General features: G+C 36.6%; 2 protein-coding genes across 4 annotated transcripts in view; both read left to right on the top strand.

Annotated features, from left to right (window-relative positions):
- The window catches only part of myl2b (myosin, light chain 2b, regulatory, cardiac, slow), a gene marked incomplete at its 5' end in the record, with an annotated part of 26,297 nt that extends 25,120 nt beyond the window's left edge, over positions 1–1,177 (top strand). For 2 of the 3 annotated variants that reach the window (XM_084388783.1, XM_084388781.1), the window contains 2 exons: positions 175–223; positions 869–1,129. In XM_084388783.1, coding sequence (XP_084244909.1) covers positions 175–223; positions 869–973 — 154 coding nt within the window. In that variant the 3' untranslated portion in view covers positions 974–1,129. Of the gene's footprint in view, positions 1–174; positions 224–868 lie in introns of all 3 variants that reach the window. The other variant, XM_084388782.1, reaches the window with a different exon arrangement.
- A 3,961-nt stretch (positions 1,178–5,138) lies between these two features.
- pptc7a (protein phosphatase targeting COQ7 a) lies at positions 5,139–18,168 on the top strand. The gene is made up of 6 exons (XM_084389537.1): positions 5,139–5,668; positions 8,873–9,052; positions 10,894–11,092; positions 14,671–14,794; positions 14,883–15,012; positions 16,255–18,168. The coding sequence occupies exons 1-6, from the start codon at positions 5,467–5,469 to the stop codon at positions 16,311–16,313; spliced, it is 894 nt and encodes a 297-aa protein (XP_084245663.1). The 5' UTR covers positions 5,139–5,466; the 3' UTR covers positions 16,314–18,168.
- The last annotated feature ends 374 nt before the right edge of the window (positions 18,169–18,542 follow it).

Below are 18,542 nucleotides of genomic sequence, written 5' to 3'. Positions count from 1 at the left end.
TCTCTGTAAATCCATTTCTCCAAAGATTCTGCTTTGTTTTGCAACTTTGAGACAAGCTACTGAATAGATGCTGTACATACACACTGTTCAAACCCTGCAAGCATGTGTGAAGTGTTTGCCAGACGTAATTCGATTATTTCGAAAGGTTAAACCGAAGTTCGTCTCTCCTCACAGTTTGTCGGGGATGTTGACAACGCAAGCGGACAGATTCTCTCCAGAAGAGGTTTGACATCTAGAGATTATTTGTTTTATGTCTAACACTTCAGCTCTCTGTGTCCTATAGGCAGCACTGTGATATGTCACAATGACATTCGTATTATATCTGTCTATAGGTGTTATGTATAGATTATGAACACAAATAGTGCATTTATGATATGTGATCCAGGATCACAAAACCAGTCTCGAGTCGCACGGGTATATTAGTGGCAATAGCCAACTATACATTGTATGGGTCAAAATTATCGATTTTTCTTTTATGCCAAAAATCATTAGGATATTAAGTAAAGATCATGTTCCATGAAGATATTTTGTCAATTTCCTACCGTAAATATATAAAACATTTATTTTTGTGAGTGAATGCGGCACAATCGCCAACATAAATGAACAACTTTAAAGGAGATTTTCTCAATGTTTCGATTTTTTTGCACCCTCAGATTCCAGATGTTCAAATAGTTGACAATAATATTGTCCTATCATAACAAACCATACATCAATGGGAAGCTTATTTATCCAGCTTTCATATGATGTATAAATCTCAATTGCAAAAAAATTGACCCATGTGACTGGTTTTGTAGTCCAAGGTCACATGTAAAAAACACAACCACCCTTTGAAACGCCATAATACGATTTTTGATCCATGTTTCCTCAGATGGAGCAGATGTTTAATGCTTTTCCTCCAGACGCTGCAGGTAATCTGGACTACAAGAATCTGGTCTACATCATCACACATGGAGAGGAGAAGGACCAAGAGTGAAATATCTCACTTTCATCCGCTCTCATTTAAATATCCATGACTTTCTCACATGTAGTTCTGCATATATGGTACAAAAAAAAAGTGCTGTGCTATATATAATCTTACATTTCCAGCACTGATTTGAACTATTAAAGCAAATGAGAATGCTTTTAATATTAGAGTTGGTTTTGTGATTTTTTTATAATGACACACAGTGCCTAATAATACGGAAGCGTACTGCATTCACTTGAGGAAAAATAATCTACTCTTGAATTAACGAGTTAATTATCTCAGAATTACGAGATAATTTTTCATGAATAAAAAGTTTTTGCTCTGTTTTTCTGAATTAATGACTTAATTATCTCAAAATTATGAGATACATTTTTCTTGAAATAAAATGTATTTGCTCTGTTTTTCTGAATTATTGAGTTAATTATCTCATAATTCTGAGATAATTAACTCAATAATTCAGAAAAACAGAGCAAAAACTTTTATTCATTAAAAATGATCTCGTAATTCTGAGATAATTAACTCGTTAATTCAGAAAAACAGAACAATTTTTTTTTTTATGAAAAATGATCTCATAATTCTGAGATAATTAACTCAATAATTCAGAAAAACAGAGCAAAAACTTTTATTCATTAAAAATGATCTCATAATTCTGAGATAATTAACTCGTTAATTCAGAAAAACAGAGTAGATTATTTTTCCTCAAGTGAATGCAATACGCTTCCGTATAATAAAACATGTGCGGCAAAATTATTCATTAGCCTATACATTTGCATGATGTGATCTGAATCACACCATCATAATGTTTGAAGCCCCAAACAATATTTGAACAGTTAAATCAATTTATAAATGTATGAATGCCATTGTATTAGATAGCAATATAGCTAAACAAGTGTTATTTACTATAAAGAAAGAAAATGCAACCACACTCATCAAACAAAAATATGTATATATATATCTAATAAAATAATATTACAATTTAAAATAGTGGTTTTCTATTATAATATGATTTAATCTTTTCTAATAATATAAATATTTACTATCACGTGTTATCCATTTAACACATCATTGCTGAAGAAGAGTATTAATTTCTTTCTTTTTTTAAATACCGATCCCAAACTTTTGAACGATAGTGTATAATATTACAAAATATTTCTATTTTAAATAAATGCTGTTCTTTTTCTTAACTTTTTATTCAATTAAGAATCCTGAAAGTATTACAGATTATAATATATATATATATACAGTACCAGTCAAAAGTTTGGAAACACTACTATTTTTAATGCTTTTGCAAGAAGTCTCTTATGCTCATCAAGCCTGCAGTTAAAAAAAACAAAAAACAGTAATATTATGAAATATTATTACAATTTAAAATAATGGTTCTCTTTTTTAATATACTTTAAAATGTAATTTATTTTTGTGATGCAAAGCTGAATTTTCATCAGCAAGTACTCCAGTCTTTGGTGTCTTATGATCCTTCAGAAATCATTCTAATATGATGATTTGATACTCAGTTATTATCAATGATGGAAACAGTTGTGCTGTTTAATATATTTTTTTGGAATACTTTTTTCAGGATTCATTGATGAGTAAAACGTTAACAGCATTGATTCATAAAAACAGCATTTATTCAAAATAAAAACATTTCTAACAATATAAATCGTTACCATCACCTTTTATCAATTTAACGCATCCTTGTTGAATTAAAGTACTAATTTCTAATTTAAAAAAAAATTATTGTTCCCAAACTTTTGAACGGTAGTGTATATTGTTACAAAAGATTTCTATTCTAAATAAATACAGTTCTTTTTAACTTTTTATTCATCAAATAATCCTGAAAAAAGTATCTCAGGTTATAAAAAAATATTAAGCAGCACAACTGTTTCCAACATTGATCATAAATCAGCATATTAGAATGATTTCTGAAGGATCATAAGACACCAAAGACTGGAGTACTTGCTGATGAAAATTCAGCTTTGCATCACAAAAATAAATTACATTTTAAAGTATATTAAAAAAGAGAACCATTATTTTAAATTGTAATAATATTTCATAATATTACTGTTTTTTTTTTTTTTTTTTTTTTTAACTGCAGGCTTGATGAGCATAAGAGACTTCTTTCAAAAACATTAAAAATAGTAGTGTTTCCAAACTTTTGACTGGTACTGTATATTAAGCAGCTCAACTGTTTCTAACATACATCGATAATAAATCAGCATATTAGAATGATTTCTGGAGGATTATGTGACACTTAAGACGGTATTATACTATATATTTGTAAATCGGACTGCACAGGTCAATCGAAGTACGTTTCTTGCCATTACTTCACGATACACGGTTTTTATTTTGCATCAATTTCAACACAGAAAAAAAAAACACATTTAGTATTAAAGTTTGCATTGCATTCACTGAGTTTAAGACTGCAAACTCTCATTCAAGTTCCATATTATTTCGATGCAGAAAAACACTAGAGCAGAGATTTAACTCTTAACACAAGCACTTACTGCCACCTACTGTCTGAGTAGTGGACTTACAAGGCCTCTCATGTTATTGTTACACATTTCAGAAAAGATGTCATGATATTTTACAATATTTACAATAACACGTCCACTTCTTACAGCCTCTTTCAACGGTTTGCGAGGTTTGGTGAACGAGTTTATTATAAGTAGTATACTGGGTGTTTTTTTTTTAACCTAGCTGAATAAAACCGTGAATTAAAACTCATGCATAAATAAAGACTGGCAGTGAAACAAGCTTCAAATTATTTAGTCAAAAGAAACAGGCTTACACTGCAGTATTATTGAACGTTATAGCAAAGCGATACAGAAAAAGAGAAGAGTATCTCAAATATTTAGTCGCTAATTGATGTTTAAATTATTTTTTAACACCATTTCAGCAGCAGGAGAACAAAATCGAGTATATAACAAAAGTTGTGTAATTAAGATTAATGCAAGAATTCAGATGACACATTTAAATACATCAGTTATAATAAAAACGTTGACTACATAATCTTTTAATCAGCTGATAATATTCTGGTTTGTGTCCGCTAATTAATCTAATTTGTCTAAAGCTGCACTGCGCCAGCACGACCACTAGATGGCGGCAAACACTTCATTCAGTGAAATCATCTGTTTCATAACACCACCACTCCACTGGAAATAGACCAACCTCAGTATTATAAACTACCAGACTTAGGCCTGGTTTCACAGACAGGATTAGGCATAGTTCAATTACAACATTTAAGTAGCTTTTATAAACATGCCTAAAAAAACATTACTGTTGTGCATCTTGAGACAAAACAATGACACTGACATATTTTAAGATATGACAGTGCAAGTTGCTTTCAGTTAAAACAGCTCAAACATGTATTTTAGTGCAAGGATTAGGCTTAAGCCTTGTGTGTGGAACCAGGGGACTTTTTCTACCACATTACTAACATCATAAGACAGGTTTAATTGAGAGTACTGATGCTAGTTTGGCATATCTCTGTGGTTGGAGAGCTGCAGAAACTGGCCTGTGGCCAGAGGTTAGGAAGTCCATGTTCTCATACTGACTGAAATCACAAGCTGTTAACATGCATTATCCCTCCAAAATTCTCTATAACTCCTAAAATGCTCTATTATTCTGAATCATAAATCCGTGTTAAACTATATGAAATGATTGTTTACAACCAGAATCTGAATATTTCAAGTGAAATCTTAAACAATGTTTTTAAGTAAGAAAGAGGTTGCAACGGGCCATTACATGAAGCTCTTTTTTTTTTTTTTTTTTACCTGCATCACCACAAAACACACAGTAACTCATTTATTAATATTCATGAGTCAAAATATATTTGTAAAATATTCTTTACCCCCCCCCCCAAAAAAAAGTTTGAAAACTTGTGTGCACTCGCGTGTAAATATCCAAGGATAGGTGAGGTTTTTAGTCTTTCTTATTAGTGATTACATCCTTATACCATCTGACATTTTTAATCATTAAATCTAAATTGTATACAGAAAAGTTATACGTAATTTATAAAGTGGTTCAATTTGTGCGTCATATTTTATAAATGAACTCAAAGGCCTCTGTATTCTTTCACTGGTCCCCATTAAACTGTTATATATATAATACTCCATTAAATGTACACGGGTTGCGTAACGGCGTCTGACGTCAAAGCAGTCATGGTCACAAGACTTCTGTCGCGCGCCGCCGCGGCCTTCAGTGCACGCGCAACAGACACGCGAGCGCGCAGCGATGGGGCTCACCGCGAGTAAAAGGAGTTTTATAAAACCCGGTTCGACTCGGATGTTCTGAATCACATCGGATCGATCACTATGGAGAGCTGAATGCGATAAATCGGTGATTGATTCGTAAAGGCAGCGAGATTTTGGAAGTTGATGCCGTTGTAAGGTCGTTTAATAACAACAACACTGTGGATGCGGTTGCTGTGAGTGACACCTCCAGACGTCGTCAAGGGCCGTGGATCTGCTGTTAGTACTGAGTCTAACTAACGTTAACCGGGGGTGATGCTGTCCGTGCTCTCGTACGGTCGACTGGTGGCCCGGGCGGTCATCGGCGGACTCTCTCAAACCGACAGCCGGGACTACAGCCTGGTGTCCGCCAGCTTCGGCTTCGGGAAGGACTTTCGCAAGGGGATTTTGAAGAAAGGGATGTGTTATGGTGACGACGCGTGCTTCATAGCCCGACACAGATCTGCTGATGTGTTAGGTATGTAATGGCTGACACCATTAAAGCATATTCGTGTTGTATGCACAGATAATGTGCTCGGAAGAACTGGTTTAGGCAAGTATCATCGTGCTTAAATCGCCTCTGACGTCACAACCGTCGCACATCGGTGGCTTGTAGGCACAACAACAAAAGCCTTTGCAATGTGTATATTTATATTTTGTATTGTATATCAACTTTAAATAACATTATTTTAACATAAAGACAAATATGGAGGCAATTTTAATGACATGTTTCATAATAGTAAACATTCAGTTTAATTGGCTGCTTTAAAATAACGTTATCTCCACTTAATTTGTTAATATGTATTTGAGTATATTGGGAATAATGCTTGTACTTTTTACTCACTGCATTAAAAATGAATCCAGAATTGCTTCACCTGTCACCAAACAATTACCAGTTAGCCTAAACAAGAGTATAAAATGAGTGTGAGCCCGTTTCTAATGTGTTGGTGCTCCACGTGACTGGATGGTATGAACTGTTATAGTTATTGTAGAAAAAAGCAATGGGATATATATATAAAAAAAAAGATTATTTATTAGTCAACACAACTCAGTTCAACGTGGCTTGTATTTAAAATAAAAAAAGTGGGCAGTATTGAATGTAGTTCGGTTATATCGCTGCTAGAATTTGCAGTGGTATAATATTCCATAACCATATAGACCTGTTAGTAACATCAACATTGCTTCTAACCCGAGAATGGCAACTTTTGGGGGTTAACTAGAGTGCACATTAGTTTTAGTGTAACAGAAAATCCATTGTCTTGTTACAAAGAAGTACATCTGAAAAGTGGGGGCGCAAAACAATAGATGAACACTGAAGGCCACCGACCTGGGTTTCGGTCTTTGTCTTGAAAGCAAATCTTTGCTTGGGGATAAAATGTATGTTTTACAAGGAAATCATATTTTTAGATGTCTCTAAAGAGTTTTTTTAGTAGTCCTTCAAAGTTCAGTTTTAAGATGAAACAGATTAGTCCTTGTACTGCATCAGTTTTCTCTGTCATGTAAGCCACTCATAAGGCGTATGCCTACAAATTCAAATGTTAGTAGACCTGCTAACATGTTTCTAAGGCCTACTTGGACAGCTGTACGTCAAAAGTCAAATCAACCTGGGATCTAAATCCTCTTTCTACAGCTCAAACGCATGAGCAGGGTTCTGTTGATGGCCTAAGAAACGACAAACCAAGACTTCTCAAGCTTCAAGCCAGCATATCTATCTCTGGAAATCCCAGTGCTTTTAAAGGCGAGATCACAAGAGGATGCAGGTCGATGCGTGGGGACTTGCCTGGCCTTGCCTTGCCTTGTATGGTCACGAACGAGGGTTCCTGCTCATTGTGAGATAGGAAGCTGGGAGGGTTTTGCAGGGAAAATTCCCTGTCTGTTGGACTGATTTGGAAATGCATGCACATGACATCAATGGGGTGTAGGCAGTAAACGTTTGCTTTCTTAATATTCAATCAAGACTGGTGCATCTTACAATCTACAAATCACTTTATTTACTTGAGCTGGGTTCCCACACCTTGGTTAACTTCAAATTCAAGGACCTTTCAAGGACGTTCCAGGTCTAATACCCTCAAATTCAAGGACTTAATGTGGGGACACGTTTGTTATTGTTGAGGTACCATCGTAGTAGTTTTGTGCGCGTGAACGCCATGGCAATGTACAACACAAAGTACCTCACGCAGGAAACACTTAACGTAACGCGTAAATGCGCGTAACTAACGTTAATCAAGCAAGCTAGTGTGCATTAGGCCACGAAGTGACACATTAGCGGACCAGAGGGAATAATATGTTGTTTTTTTTTCTCCACAAAATAAATTCAAGCACTTTCAAGGACCTGTATCTATTATGTTTATTTTCAGAAACTTTCCAGGGCCTTGACATTTTCTTTTCAGATTCACAAACTTTCAAGGATTTCAAGGACCCGTGGGAACCCTGATAATTAGTGGTTGACGGATGTGGGGTTTTCAATGGTAAATGTGCACATAATCGCATATTAAAGTGAAATGAAATGAAACCTAGGCTACTCTTTTCATCGTTAAAGCATGTAGGGGTGTCATCTAATTACAATAATCTCAAAATGGTCAACCGATAGCCAACATATTAGTCTATCACTACACATAAGCATTGTGCCGTAGCAGCTTAGAAATGCTATTACCCTACATAATTTAGTGGGAAATTAGTTTGTCATTAGACAAGACAGTGTTCTGACACAGTTCATCTCAAATCTAGACAATAAACTAATCTACCTGTTTTCTTTAGCATATTGATCTCTAATCTTAGGTTGGTTTTACTATTTTTGAGTCTGATAGTGTTTTGCTACTCCGGTTTTAAGGTTGCTCTTAGCTTTGTTGCTTTTATTTGTGTTTTATGTGTTGTTATGCAGGTATTATTTATCTGGTGGTTCTGTAAAGCACTTTGGTCAGCCTAGTGGCTGTTGTAAACGTGCTTTATAAATAAAGTGAACTTGAACATCTCCTTGTTAACCACTTTTTACTTTTCAAAGTCCATTTTCGCTTGTGGGTCAACAAGTTTTTCCTATCAGATACGTTCACTTCACCTCTTGATCACCTCTAAATCCTACTAGATTGTTTGCAGTGTGACCTTACATGAATAATTTTATATTATGGTAACACAATATAGTTATCCTTTGATGGAAACTCGACTACGGTGTATTTATGTACACTACCATTCAAAAGCTTGGGGTCGGTAAAAATAGTTTTTTTGTTTTCACCAAGGCTGTATATATTCGATGAAAAATACAGTAAGATCAATAATATTGTGAAATATTCGTACTACTACAAATAATTCTTTTGCAAAGCTGAATTTTCAGCATCATTACTCCAGTCTTCAGTGTCACATGATCCTTCAGATCCTTCATTCTAATATGATGATTTGCTGCTCAAGAAATATTTCTTATTAGCAATGTTGAAAACAGTTGTGCTATTTTTGTGTTCTTTGATGAATAGAATTTTTTTTTGGGGGGGGAAATCAAAATCTTTGTAACATTATAAATGTCTTTACTGTCACTTTTGATCAATTTAATGCATCCTTGCTGAATAATAATTATGAATTTCTCTCTGTAGATGCAAAATAGCTGTAAACAAACATCACAGCTATTGGAAGTTGTGTTGTCGCTTGTTAACCATTTCTAAAATGCAGCTCATTGTGTTTCTCTCACCTATAGGTGTGGCTGATGGAGTGGGTGGCTGGCGGGACTATGGGGTCGACCCGTCTCAGTTCTCCGGGACGCTCATGAGGACGTGTGAGCGGCTCGTCAAAGAAGGGAGATTTGTGCCAAGCAACCCGGTGGGAATCCTCACCACCAGCTACTATGAGCTACTTCAGAACAAAGTACCGCTATTAGGTGAGCATATTCAGCTTTAGATTATGAAGTAAATTCATTTCACAAGTAGAAACAGAAAGTGTGCAGTATGCAAGTCTCTCTCTTCACATGAAAGTGTCAAAAGGAGAGAGCTGCACAGAAAAAGCATTTGCATTGAACTGTCTTTTTGAATATATTTTCATATTTCAACAGTTTTCAAATCTAAACTGTAGAGACATTAGATCATAATGTGTTTCGGAGGCTTCGACATTATGCTCTGGCTTCAATTAAGAAGGGCCGATTGTGTTCCGGTCACTTCCATTCATTTTTTTTTTTGTAAACGGGAAAATGCGTCATATTTTCATCTTTTGCTACATACTAAAAATCAGTTTTTCCGCAAAGTAACTTTAGCATCAGACTAACATTCATAACCTAAGGTGTTCATAACCTAAGGTGTTGATGTGCAATGGCATGTTAACTATGCATGCACTGACATGTGACACATATATGCTATAAAACTGAGGACTGGATGTTCTGGGACAGTCAAGAGTAAAGTTTTTTATTTTTCCTGACTTGGGAACGAAATGTTTTTGGGAAGAGCCTTGGTTCATTCTTCTCAGGATAAGATCAAAGCCGTAACTAAAATGTAATGGGCTGAAATGAGTCACTTGTACAGTGTGCTGCCCGCAAAAACACACACTGTGTGCTAGATGAGTCACGGACAGAGAGTGTGTTGGGTCACAAGATTGGATTTTGTTATTAAATCTGCACAATTCCAAAGCTAGTACAACTGAAAATAATGTTTATTTAATAATCAATTAATCATATTTTAAAAAAAAAAAACGTAATGTAATTGTTTCTACTCCAATTCATTTTTGAAATGTAAACTTTCATGGCAGATTTATTCAGTTATAAACGTTAAATAATAAATGTCAAGTAAAAATAATGAATAGTAATATAGTGCATATATTTAACAAATTGTTCTTTACAGGGTTTCCGTGGGGCATTAAAAAGGCATTAAAATTGGCCTTAAATGGCATTAAAAAGCACAATTTTAATCCTACAGGCATTTAAAATTAAGATAGTTTTGAAGAATTTTTTTTATTATCAATTTATTTGAATATAGCCTTCATAATTAATCATTTTTATTTGCTGTCGCAAAATATGTACGTTAGTGTGATAAACACGCGGAACCAGTTTGGTAATTGCTTCCGGTTTAATCGATTGACAGCACTAATAGATATCTGGTTACCGTGATTAGTCATGGGTCATGTATGGCATTAAGAATTTGAAGATACCTGCAGAAGCCCTGTGCTCTTTAGAGTCCTAATGAACAAGCTATAGACACTGAATGGCTTTCCTGAGGAAAATGTAACATTACATATTGTACTCGAGCTGTTTTATTGAAGTCTTTTCGCAGCTGAAATACGAATTGAGCGATTGCGTGAGTCATGATACAGTAAGTTGTACCGGTTCTTTCAACACTCCTTCTGATGTTCATTCATGTTTATTTCATACAATGACTAGTAGTGAAGGGGAAGAGATGATCGGGTCACGTGCCGCTGGAACTGAGGCACTACAGCGATCTGTCACACCGCATTAAAGAGTATCAAAACGACATTTATCGTTTTACTTTCGTTAGAAAATAGGCGATTTGAAAGCTGAGACTTATTGCGATTAACGGATGTTTTTATACAAATAATGTTTTGTTCGTGCATCACCTGCAAATAGCATAGACAAAAAGATATCGGTTCATCAAAATGAAGATTAATTCGATTTTAGGCTGAATGTTTTCAATTCAATTTTGGTGCATCGCCAACTTAAAATAGTTATGCTTTAAATGACCTATCATGTGACTGATTGAGCATCTTTCTCTACTTTAGGAAGCAGTACAGCGTGTATCGTGGTACTAGATAGGCAGAGTCACCGGCTACACACGGCTAACCTAGGAGACTCTGGCTTTCTGGTGGTTCGAGGTGGAGAGGTGGTGCACAGGTCTGATGAACAGCAGCATTACTTCAACACCCCTTTCCAGCTCTCGATCGCCCCTCCTGAGGCAGAGGGCTCCGTTCTCAGCGACAGGTGAGACCTTCACTCCTCTAGTTTTCTGATTATGCAACAGCATCGTGTCCCCAACCTAGACGCAAGCGAGACGTAATCCCCTGGCTGTCAGTGTGAGAGCATGATTAGGTCCTCACTCTGAGAGCCTGGTTATTAACTCGACTGGATAATCAGTTCTTCCTGGAGAGAAATGTGTCACTCTGTGTGAGCACTACAGCGTCTACTCTACTGTCTAGGATATGTAATGATCTCTATTCTCCTACTTCAGATTAGAATGGCTTTATTTGTCAAAAAACTACATTTCATAATTGTGCACCAAGCTTAATCTATCCTAAAAAATGGATAGGATTTTGAGCCGCAACTTATATTAAAGGGGTGGTATAATGCCCTTTTTACAAGATGTAAAATAAGTCTCTGATGTCCCCAGAGTGTGTATGTGAAGTTTTAGCTCAAAATACCCCACAGATATTTTTATATAGCATGTTAAAGTTGTAACTTTTTGAGGGTGAGCAAAAACACACCGTTTTTGTGTCTGTCCCTTTAAATGCAAATGAGCTGCTGCTCCCGGCACAGGGGGGCGGAGCTACAACAGCTTGCACTCACACAGACATGCACTGAAAATTTCAAACACTCTTAGCCTTTTATGGTGAAACCGGATTTAGACAATGATGGAGAGACTAAAAAAGATGTAGAATTCAAAAGGACATTTCTGAATGGTTAGTTGATGAATTTATGTAGCTTATGTATAGTTATCTTTTAGTCATTGATTAGCATATTCTGTCTCAATCTATAAATCGTGTTCTGGGGGCGGGGTTTATGTAAATTCTAGGGCTGGTGATGTCATTAACCCGGGAGGAATGTTGTGTAGTCTCTACCAGCCGTTTGTTGTAGTCCTTAAAAAGCGATTTCTTTAAAAGCAAATATCTCCCTTTCCTTTGAACTTTGAGCATTATAACTTTGCAGATGTTGTTTATGCCCAAACAGCAACATTACACACTAGCCTAACTAAAGTTAGAAAAGTGAAATCATAATCAACCACTCCTTTAACTTTTACTCTAGCCTTTTTTGCATTTTTTGCAAGCTTTTTAAGACATCATGTTAAGGCTGTTTTAATTATTGATCATTAATAATATAACTTTATATTCATAATTCAGGGTTTGCATCACGCTTTGATTCACAGGGCTATGTTGACTGATTGCTGAAAGCACTGAAAAACAAGTGCCTCTTCGGTTATTTCAGCAAATTGAAAACAATGCAATCGGCATGACTGCAAAGATTACATCACTAAATTCAGAATTCAGCTCCTGGTTTAGACTTTAAAGTGCCCTATTATGCTTTTTCGAATATTACCTTTCATGTTTGTGAATGTAAAAGGTCTGCAAAGTTTCAAGGCTCAAAGTCCACAATAAAAGGAGTCATCGTCTCCCAAAAGAATCGATTCTGAACCGAGTCGTCAGCAATTCCCGTCTTTATTCCTGCACAAACCTGCATAATGCTGTATACATACTGGGAACTATATTCTCAGAAGGCGAAGCACTGCTACTTGGGCGGAGTGATTTGCTCGCAGCGCCTGAGAATCCCCGTGGTGAGGAGCAGAGCGTTCGCTCAGAGTTGGAGTAAATCACTCCGCCCAAGTAGCAGTGCTTCGCCTTCTGAGAATATAGTTCGCAGTATGTATATGGTTAGAAGATGGCTGTCTCTCAGGTGACCTTGTTATTTGTACACGCTGTGACAATACAAATCACAACATGTAAATAGGAAAATGTTGGTGTTATTTTGTCACTTATTGGGAGCAGTATGCTAGCTGGAGCCGTTTACCTCCAGTCTTTGTGCTAAGCTAGGCTAGCGGTGGGTGCGTCAGACAGAGTTACGGCACGCACAGAGATGAGAAGGGATGCGGTGAATAAGCTAAAGTCCCAAAAAGTCGGCGTGTTCCTTTTATACAAGTAGAATGCTCTTTTATAAAGTTACCTCACTTAAGGACTTATTTAGTAAGATTATGCCTGAAAAGGTTTTGGTTTTTATTGGATTTATATGATATTTGTATTTTTGTAATTGAATTTGTGCCATGAAAATAGCTTTGAATGCTGACATGGCACTAAATAAAACAATCTGAATCTGAATCTGAATCATTGGCTGCCCGCAAACATCTATTTTGACCCGCCCTCAAACTGTAGTTGTAGCTGAGACTGGAAGAGTTCGGTTCATGTGGTCGACATGTCAAGAAAACGCTGTTTTCTGCGCTGCAAACACAAATCTACTTTTGCATGCGCTTCCTAAGGATTAGACTCGCACTCGAATTGATACGATAAAAATGATGCCACCGTTACTGTCTATATTACTGTGTATGCACGCGTTGAGGAAGAGCTGAAACTTAGCTTTGTTTTCTTTGAGAAATTAGATGATGTTCTATGGATATTATCAGAAAATGTAAGTGTTTTTGACCTTGGATGCATGTAAACCTGTTGTCTAGCCATTTCAGTCGTGTCCGACTCTTGGTGATTCTCTGTGGGCCATCTCTCGCCATATACGCAATAGACTGTCAGTTCATTTTCTTAGCGATTATTTTGTTCAGAGTAGGTCGCCAGGGTCTTTCCCCATTATATGACTTGGGATTCCCACTCTGTCTAGTAAACATGACCCCTAAGTCAGTGATTTACAGTGAATTTATCACGGTTAAACGGTGGTGTTGGGCTGTTTCTGCTCTGAGCTACATCCAGTTAATTTTAATCTTTCCAGACACATGATTTGGCTGCCAAGCTAATGGAGACAACCTTAGCATGGCGTCAGTTAACCCTGACATTAGCTGGTTTCTCTTTGACAGATGAGTTAGTGGAAGTAGTTCTCTGAGGCCAGTTTGCAGGTCTAAATCTTTAATACTGTTCCATTTTTATAAATCGTTTCCACTTCTTAATTCTCAGAATTTTTTTTATTCAAACTAAGTATCATGTTTAAACCACATGACCCGGGTCACGGCACAGACGGAGGGAATGACAGCCAGTGTATTCGTATCAGTGGGCATAATGCCTGCTACTGAGTTCCTGGAACAGAACACGACACTTCACTGCTGATCTGTATGTACTGTAATGAGGATCAAGCTAAAAGCTTCTTAGACTGAAACTGCGTTTATTCTTTTCAACTGTGCTTCTAAATATGGTCAGCAAACAGCAACGCTTACTGTTTATCAGAGCTACAGACATATTTCAACTGGGACGGCACAGAATGTGCACATAGTTGGTTTTGATGGATTGGTGAGGTGACTTAAAGACATTGAGAAACATTGTGAGAAGTGAATATTTAATTTCTTCCAAATATGTCAACCTTCAGAATGGGAATATCACTAAACTATTGAGTTTACTTGCATTCATTTTGGGTAACACTTTATATTTACAGTTACATGTACTTACTATAGTAGCAACATTAAATTATGCATAATTACATGCATCTAACCCTCAACCAAACCCTAGTCCTACCCTAACCCTATAGTAAGTACATGTAGTTGCTTAATATTACTCAGTACTTAAATATATAATTACACTGTAACAATGACGCCTTAAAATAAAGTGTAACCCAATTTTGTGTCCTCTTGTTTCCCACAGCCCTGATGCGGCTGATAGCTCATCCTTCGATGTCCAGTTGGGAGACATTATACTCACAGCTACAGATGGTCTCTTTGACAACATGCCAGACTACATGATTTTACAAGAACTCAAAAAGCTCAAGGTACCGGAACATCTACGTACTGCACTTCACTCTGTCCATTTTTCTGTCTTCCAGCGACACTAATACGAATTGTGTGCTCTGCTTTCAGAATACCAACTATGAAAGCATCCAGCAAACAGCCAAAAGTATTGCTGAACAGGCCCATGTTTTAGCGTACGACCCCAATTACATGTCTCCTTTTGCACAGTTTGCCTGCGATAATGGCTTAAATGTCAGAGGTGAGATATGCGCTTTTAAATATGACTAAATTGTTATTTCATTCATTTTGAACAAGCTACAACTTTTCCTTTTCCTGATTTACTTTCTCTTTACAATATTCTGATATGCTAACTTGCTCTGAAATCAATTACGTTTAAATTTATGCATTTGACAGATGCTTTTACTGTACATTGAAGGAGTTTACCAGTTCAATGCACTATAAATTTACATAAATTGTCACAATTTAGTTTTGGTTCAATTCAGGGTTGTTATAGTTACCTAAAACGTAAACAGTGTTACTTGAAATAAAAAAATAAAAAACACTTTTGTTACTTAAAATAAAATAAACGATAACGATTAACGATTAAAAAAATATATTTCAGCTAGTTGTTAAAGCAACATTTTTAATTTATTTAGTTTATTAAAACAACTAAAACAGAAATAAAAATGAATGTATAGACATTAAAAAACAAACACTATTTCACAAACTTTCTAAAAGTTTAAAATTAAAGTGGAAAATACAAAAATAATAACTCAAAAATATTTAAACTATAATGGCATATCAATTATACTAAAATAACACTTCAATTCGATTATTTTCGTATTTTCAAAATTGTGACGACACGATTGTCTGAAGTAGAAAATGCATGAACTCATAAAAATGCATACTTTAAATGCATAAAAAATTAGCTTTGGATGAATGCAAAGTGTTGGATAATCGAACGCAGGATCATTGTTAGTTGGATTATTCCACTGAAAATAGCTCAAGAATTGCATTTTGAATGCAAAAATGAATGCATAAAAAATTGGGTAATAATGTGGTCATCTTTTTAATCCCTTATCAATGCATTAAAATCATTATCAGGTAACACTATACAATAAGGTTTCATTTGTTAACATGAACTGACATTGAAAAGTACTTCTAAAGCATTTATTAATCTCGGTTAATGTTTAATTGAACATTTACTAAAACATTATTAAAAGCAAAAGTTGCATCTGTTAATATTATATAATGGACTAACATGAGCTAACAATAAACCACTGTATTTGTATTAACCAACATTAACAAATATATAGTGTAACAAATGTATGGCTCATTGTTAGATTGACTAATGAGATCTTATTGTAAAGTGTTACCCATTATCTGATTAATGCATTTTTATTTTCCTAACTGACATGTATTCAACGGCACATGTGACCGATGTAAATATGTAGTGTTGACATTTGCCTGACAACGTTCCCTCTTTCTCTTCTCTCCAAAGGAGGGAAGCCAGATGACATCACTGTTCTGCTGTCAATCGTGGCGGAGTACACAGACTAATGTTTGCAAGGGCTGCAAAATGCTTCTCTTGTTGTCTTCCTCTCAGTCACTGGACTGGCAGATGTTTCCTGCTGGCAGGATCGAGGGCTGTTTGAGTGTTCTGTTTCTGGCAGGGACTGGAAGCCCACATCTGTTCCCTGGGTTCTTCAACCTCACTAGACTGTACTTCTGATGATGTTGCCTGCAGGCTCAAGTAAAAGATCACCTTGATACGGACTGAGTTGTGCTTTGCAAGGGCTACGACAGGTGTTGAGCACTTTTCTAGTGCGTCTGAAAGAATCACCAGTGTTTCTGCCGTCCAGTGATGATGAATGAGTTGGTGGTAATGATGTGGATGAGAGTTGGAGGGTTTAGAAGGTAAAAATGGAGAGAGAATGAGGGAAAGGCAAAGCAGAAAGATATAATTTGATTAGGGACAAGCGTACCAAAAAAAAAAAGAGAGAAAGTTTCTGTATCAAGAAGAAACATTAATGCCTGGTTCAGATTACACAATTATTATTATTTTTTTGTCTGTTACGATGGTCACTGTGTCAGATTACACGATTTTGACTCCTAAAATCTTGTGTCGTGGACAATAAAAATGTCAGACTACACGTTTCTTTTCCAGTCATCGCGTTCCGTCTCACACACACACACACACACACACACACACTCGCACACATATATACGCACGCACACATATATACGCACACGCACTCACACACTCACTCTCGCTCACTCACACTCTCTCGCTCACTCACACACACACACTTACTTACACACACACACACACACACACTCACTCGCACACACACACTCACTCTCATTCACTCACGCACACACACTCACTCTCGCTCACTCACACTCTCTCGCTCACACACACACACACACACTCACTCGCACACACTCACTCTCATTCACTCACGCACACTCACTCACTCTCGCTCACTCGCACACACACACTCACTCTCGCTCACTCGCACACTCACTCACTCACACACACGCACACTCGCTCACTCACAAACGCGCACGCACACACACTCACTCTCGCTCACTCGCGCACACACACACTCGCGCACACACACTCACTCTCGCTCACTCACTTACTCGCATGCTAGTCTTAATTAAACATGCTAGTCTTTTTATGGTGATGTCGTGAAGCATCGCAGACGCGACGTCGGTTGACACCCACTATGTCACACTATACGAGATGAAACGATCGAATCTTGCGTCCCGACACCCGTTGTCTTTTACGGATCCCCACGACACCCTGCGTCAAACGGATCGTGCCAAAATCGGGCTAAAATCGTGTAATCTGAACCAGCTGTACCAGGCATGAGATGGAAGCGTTGTGCCATGGGATTCTTTGACTTTGCAAAAGCCTAAGGGAGATGCCCTCAAGTTACATGAGTCTTGAGATGGCACGGTTTGCCTGTTTACTTTCTATTTTAAAAGACACCCGATCTTTATCCTCTGGACAGACGTCAGCTATGATGTGATGTGAGGTTATTAAGCAGCAGTGACTACTTCAAACTCTTCACTAGCAAATGGACAGTTTGTCGTCAGTGTCGTTGCGTAACTTTACAATACTAGATTGATTATGACGCTTAACCTCATCAGAATACTGTCCCGAGTTAATGATCAACAATAGAAATGCCTTTCTTCTGAGATCTTAACTGATGAAAGACCCTTTTCTCAAGACAAGTTCTCATTACGTAAAATAAAAGAGTAGGACGGGTGTTTGTGTAAGCAATTCAAAGTACAGGGCAAATTACAGTTCTTGGGGAGACGGAAACCTTTCACTTCATATTTATTAATTTAAAACAGTTGAGTTTTTTTTAATCAGACTGCAAGGGATTGTGGGATGTGTTGAGAGGAAAAAAAAACAGTCCCACTTAAACCACTTTTAAGAGGTTCACATGCATGGTAGCGTGCGTGTGTGTGTGTGTGTGAGAGAGGAACGTTTACGATCTGTAGATATATTTGGAAAACCGGCTGTATATTTATGTATGACATGTCTGCATTTGGAAAGTGTAGTTATGACACATCAGATGTATATGAGAATATATTTGATAATTGTGTGGATTCTGTTATTAAACAACTTTTTTTTGTAAAATTTAAATTTGAAAATATCCCTCGAGGTGTTTACGCACAAAGCTAATGCTAGCATCTGTGAATGCTTTCAGTGGGTATGTCATGATCACATGATCTAATAAAGTTATATTTTTATAACTTCTGTAGGTCGCTGTT

Source organism: Rutilus rutilus (genome assembly GCF_951802725.1).
Source record: "Rutilus rutilus genome assembly, chromosome: 19".
NCBI classification, from domain to species: Eukaryota; Metazoa; Chordata; class Actinopteri; order Cypriniformes; family Leuciscidae; genus Rutilus; species Rutilus rutilus.
Note: the sequence above shows the minus strand (reverse complement) of the source record. Positions and strands in the feature narration are given on the sequence as shown.

What these genes read in the sequence shown, in the direction of transcription:
- pptc7a (XM_084389537.1), top strand. Translation starts at nt 5,467, where the DNA reads ATGCTGTCCGTGCTCTCGTACGGTCGACTGGTGGCCCGGGCGGTCATC. An exon ending in AAGAACTCAAAAAGCTCAAG is followed by an intron (nt 14,795 to 14,882) that starts GTACCGGAACAT and finishes CTCTGCTTTCAG; the next exon opens with AATACCAACTATGAAAGCAT. An exon ending in TAATGGCTTAAATGTCAGAG is followed by an intron (nt 15,013 to 16,254) that starts GTGAGATATGCG and finishes TTCTCTCCAAAG; the next exon opens with GAGGGAAGCCAGATGACATC.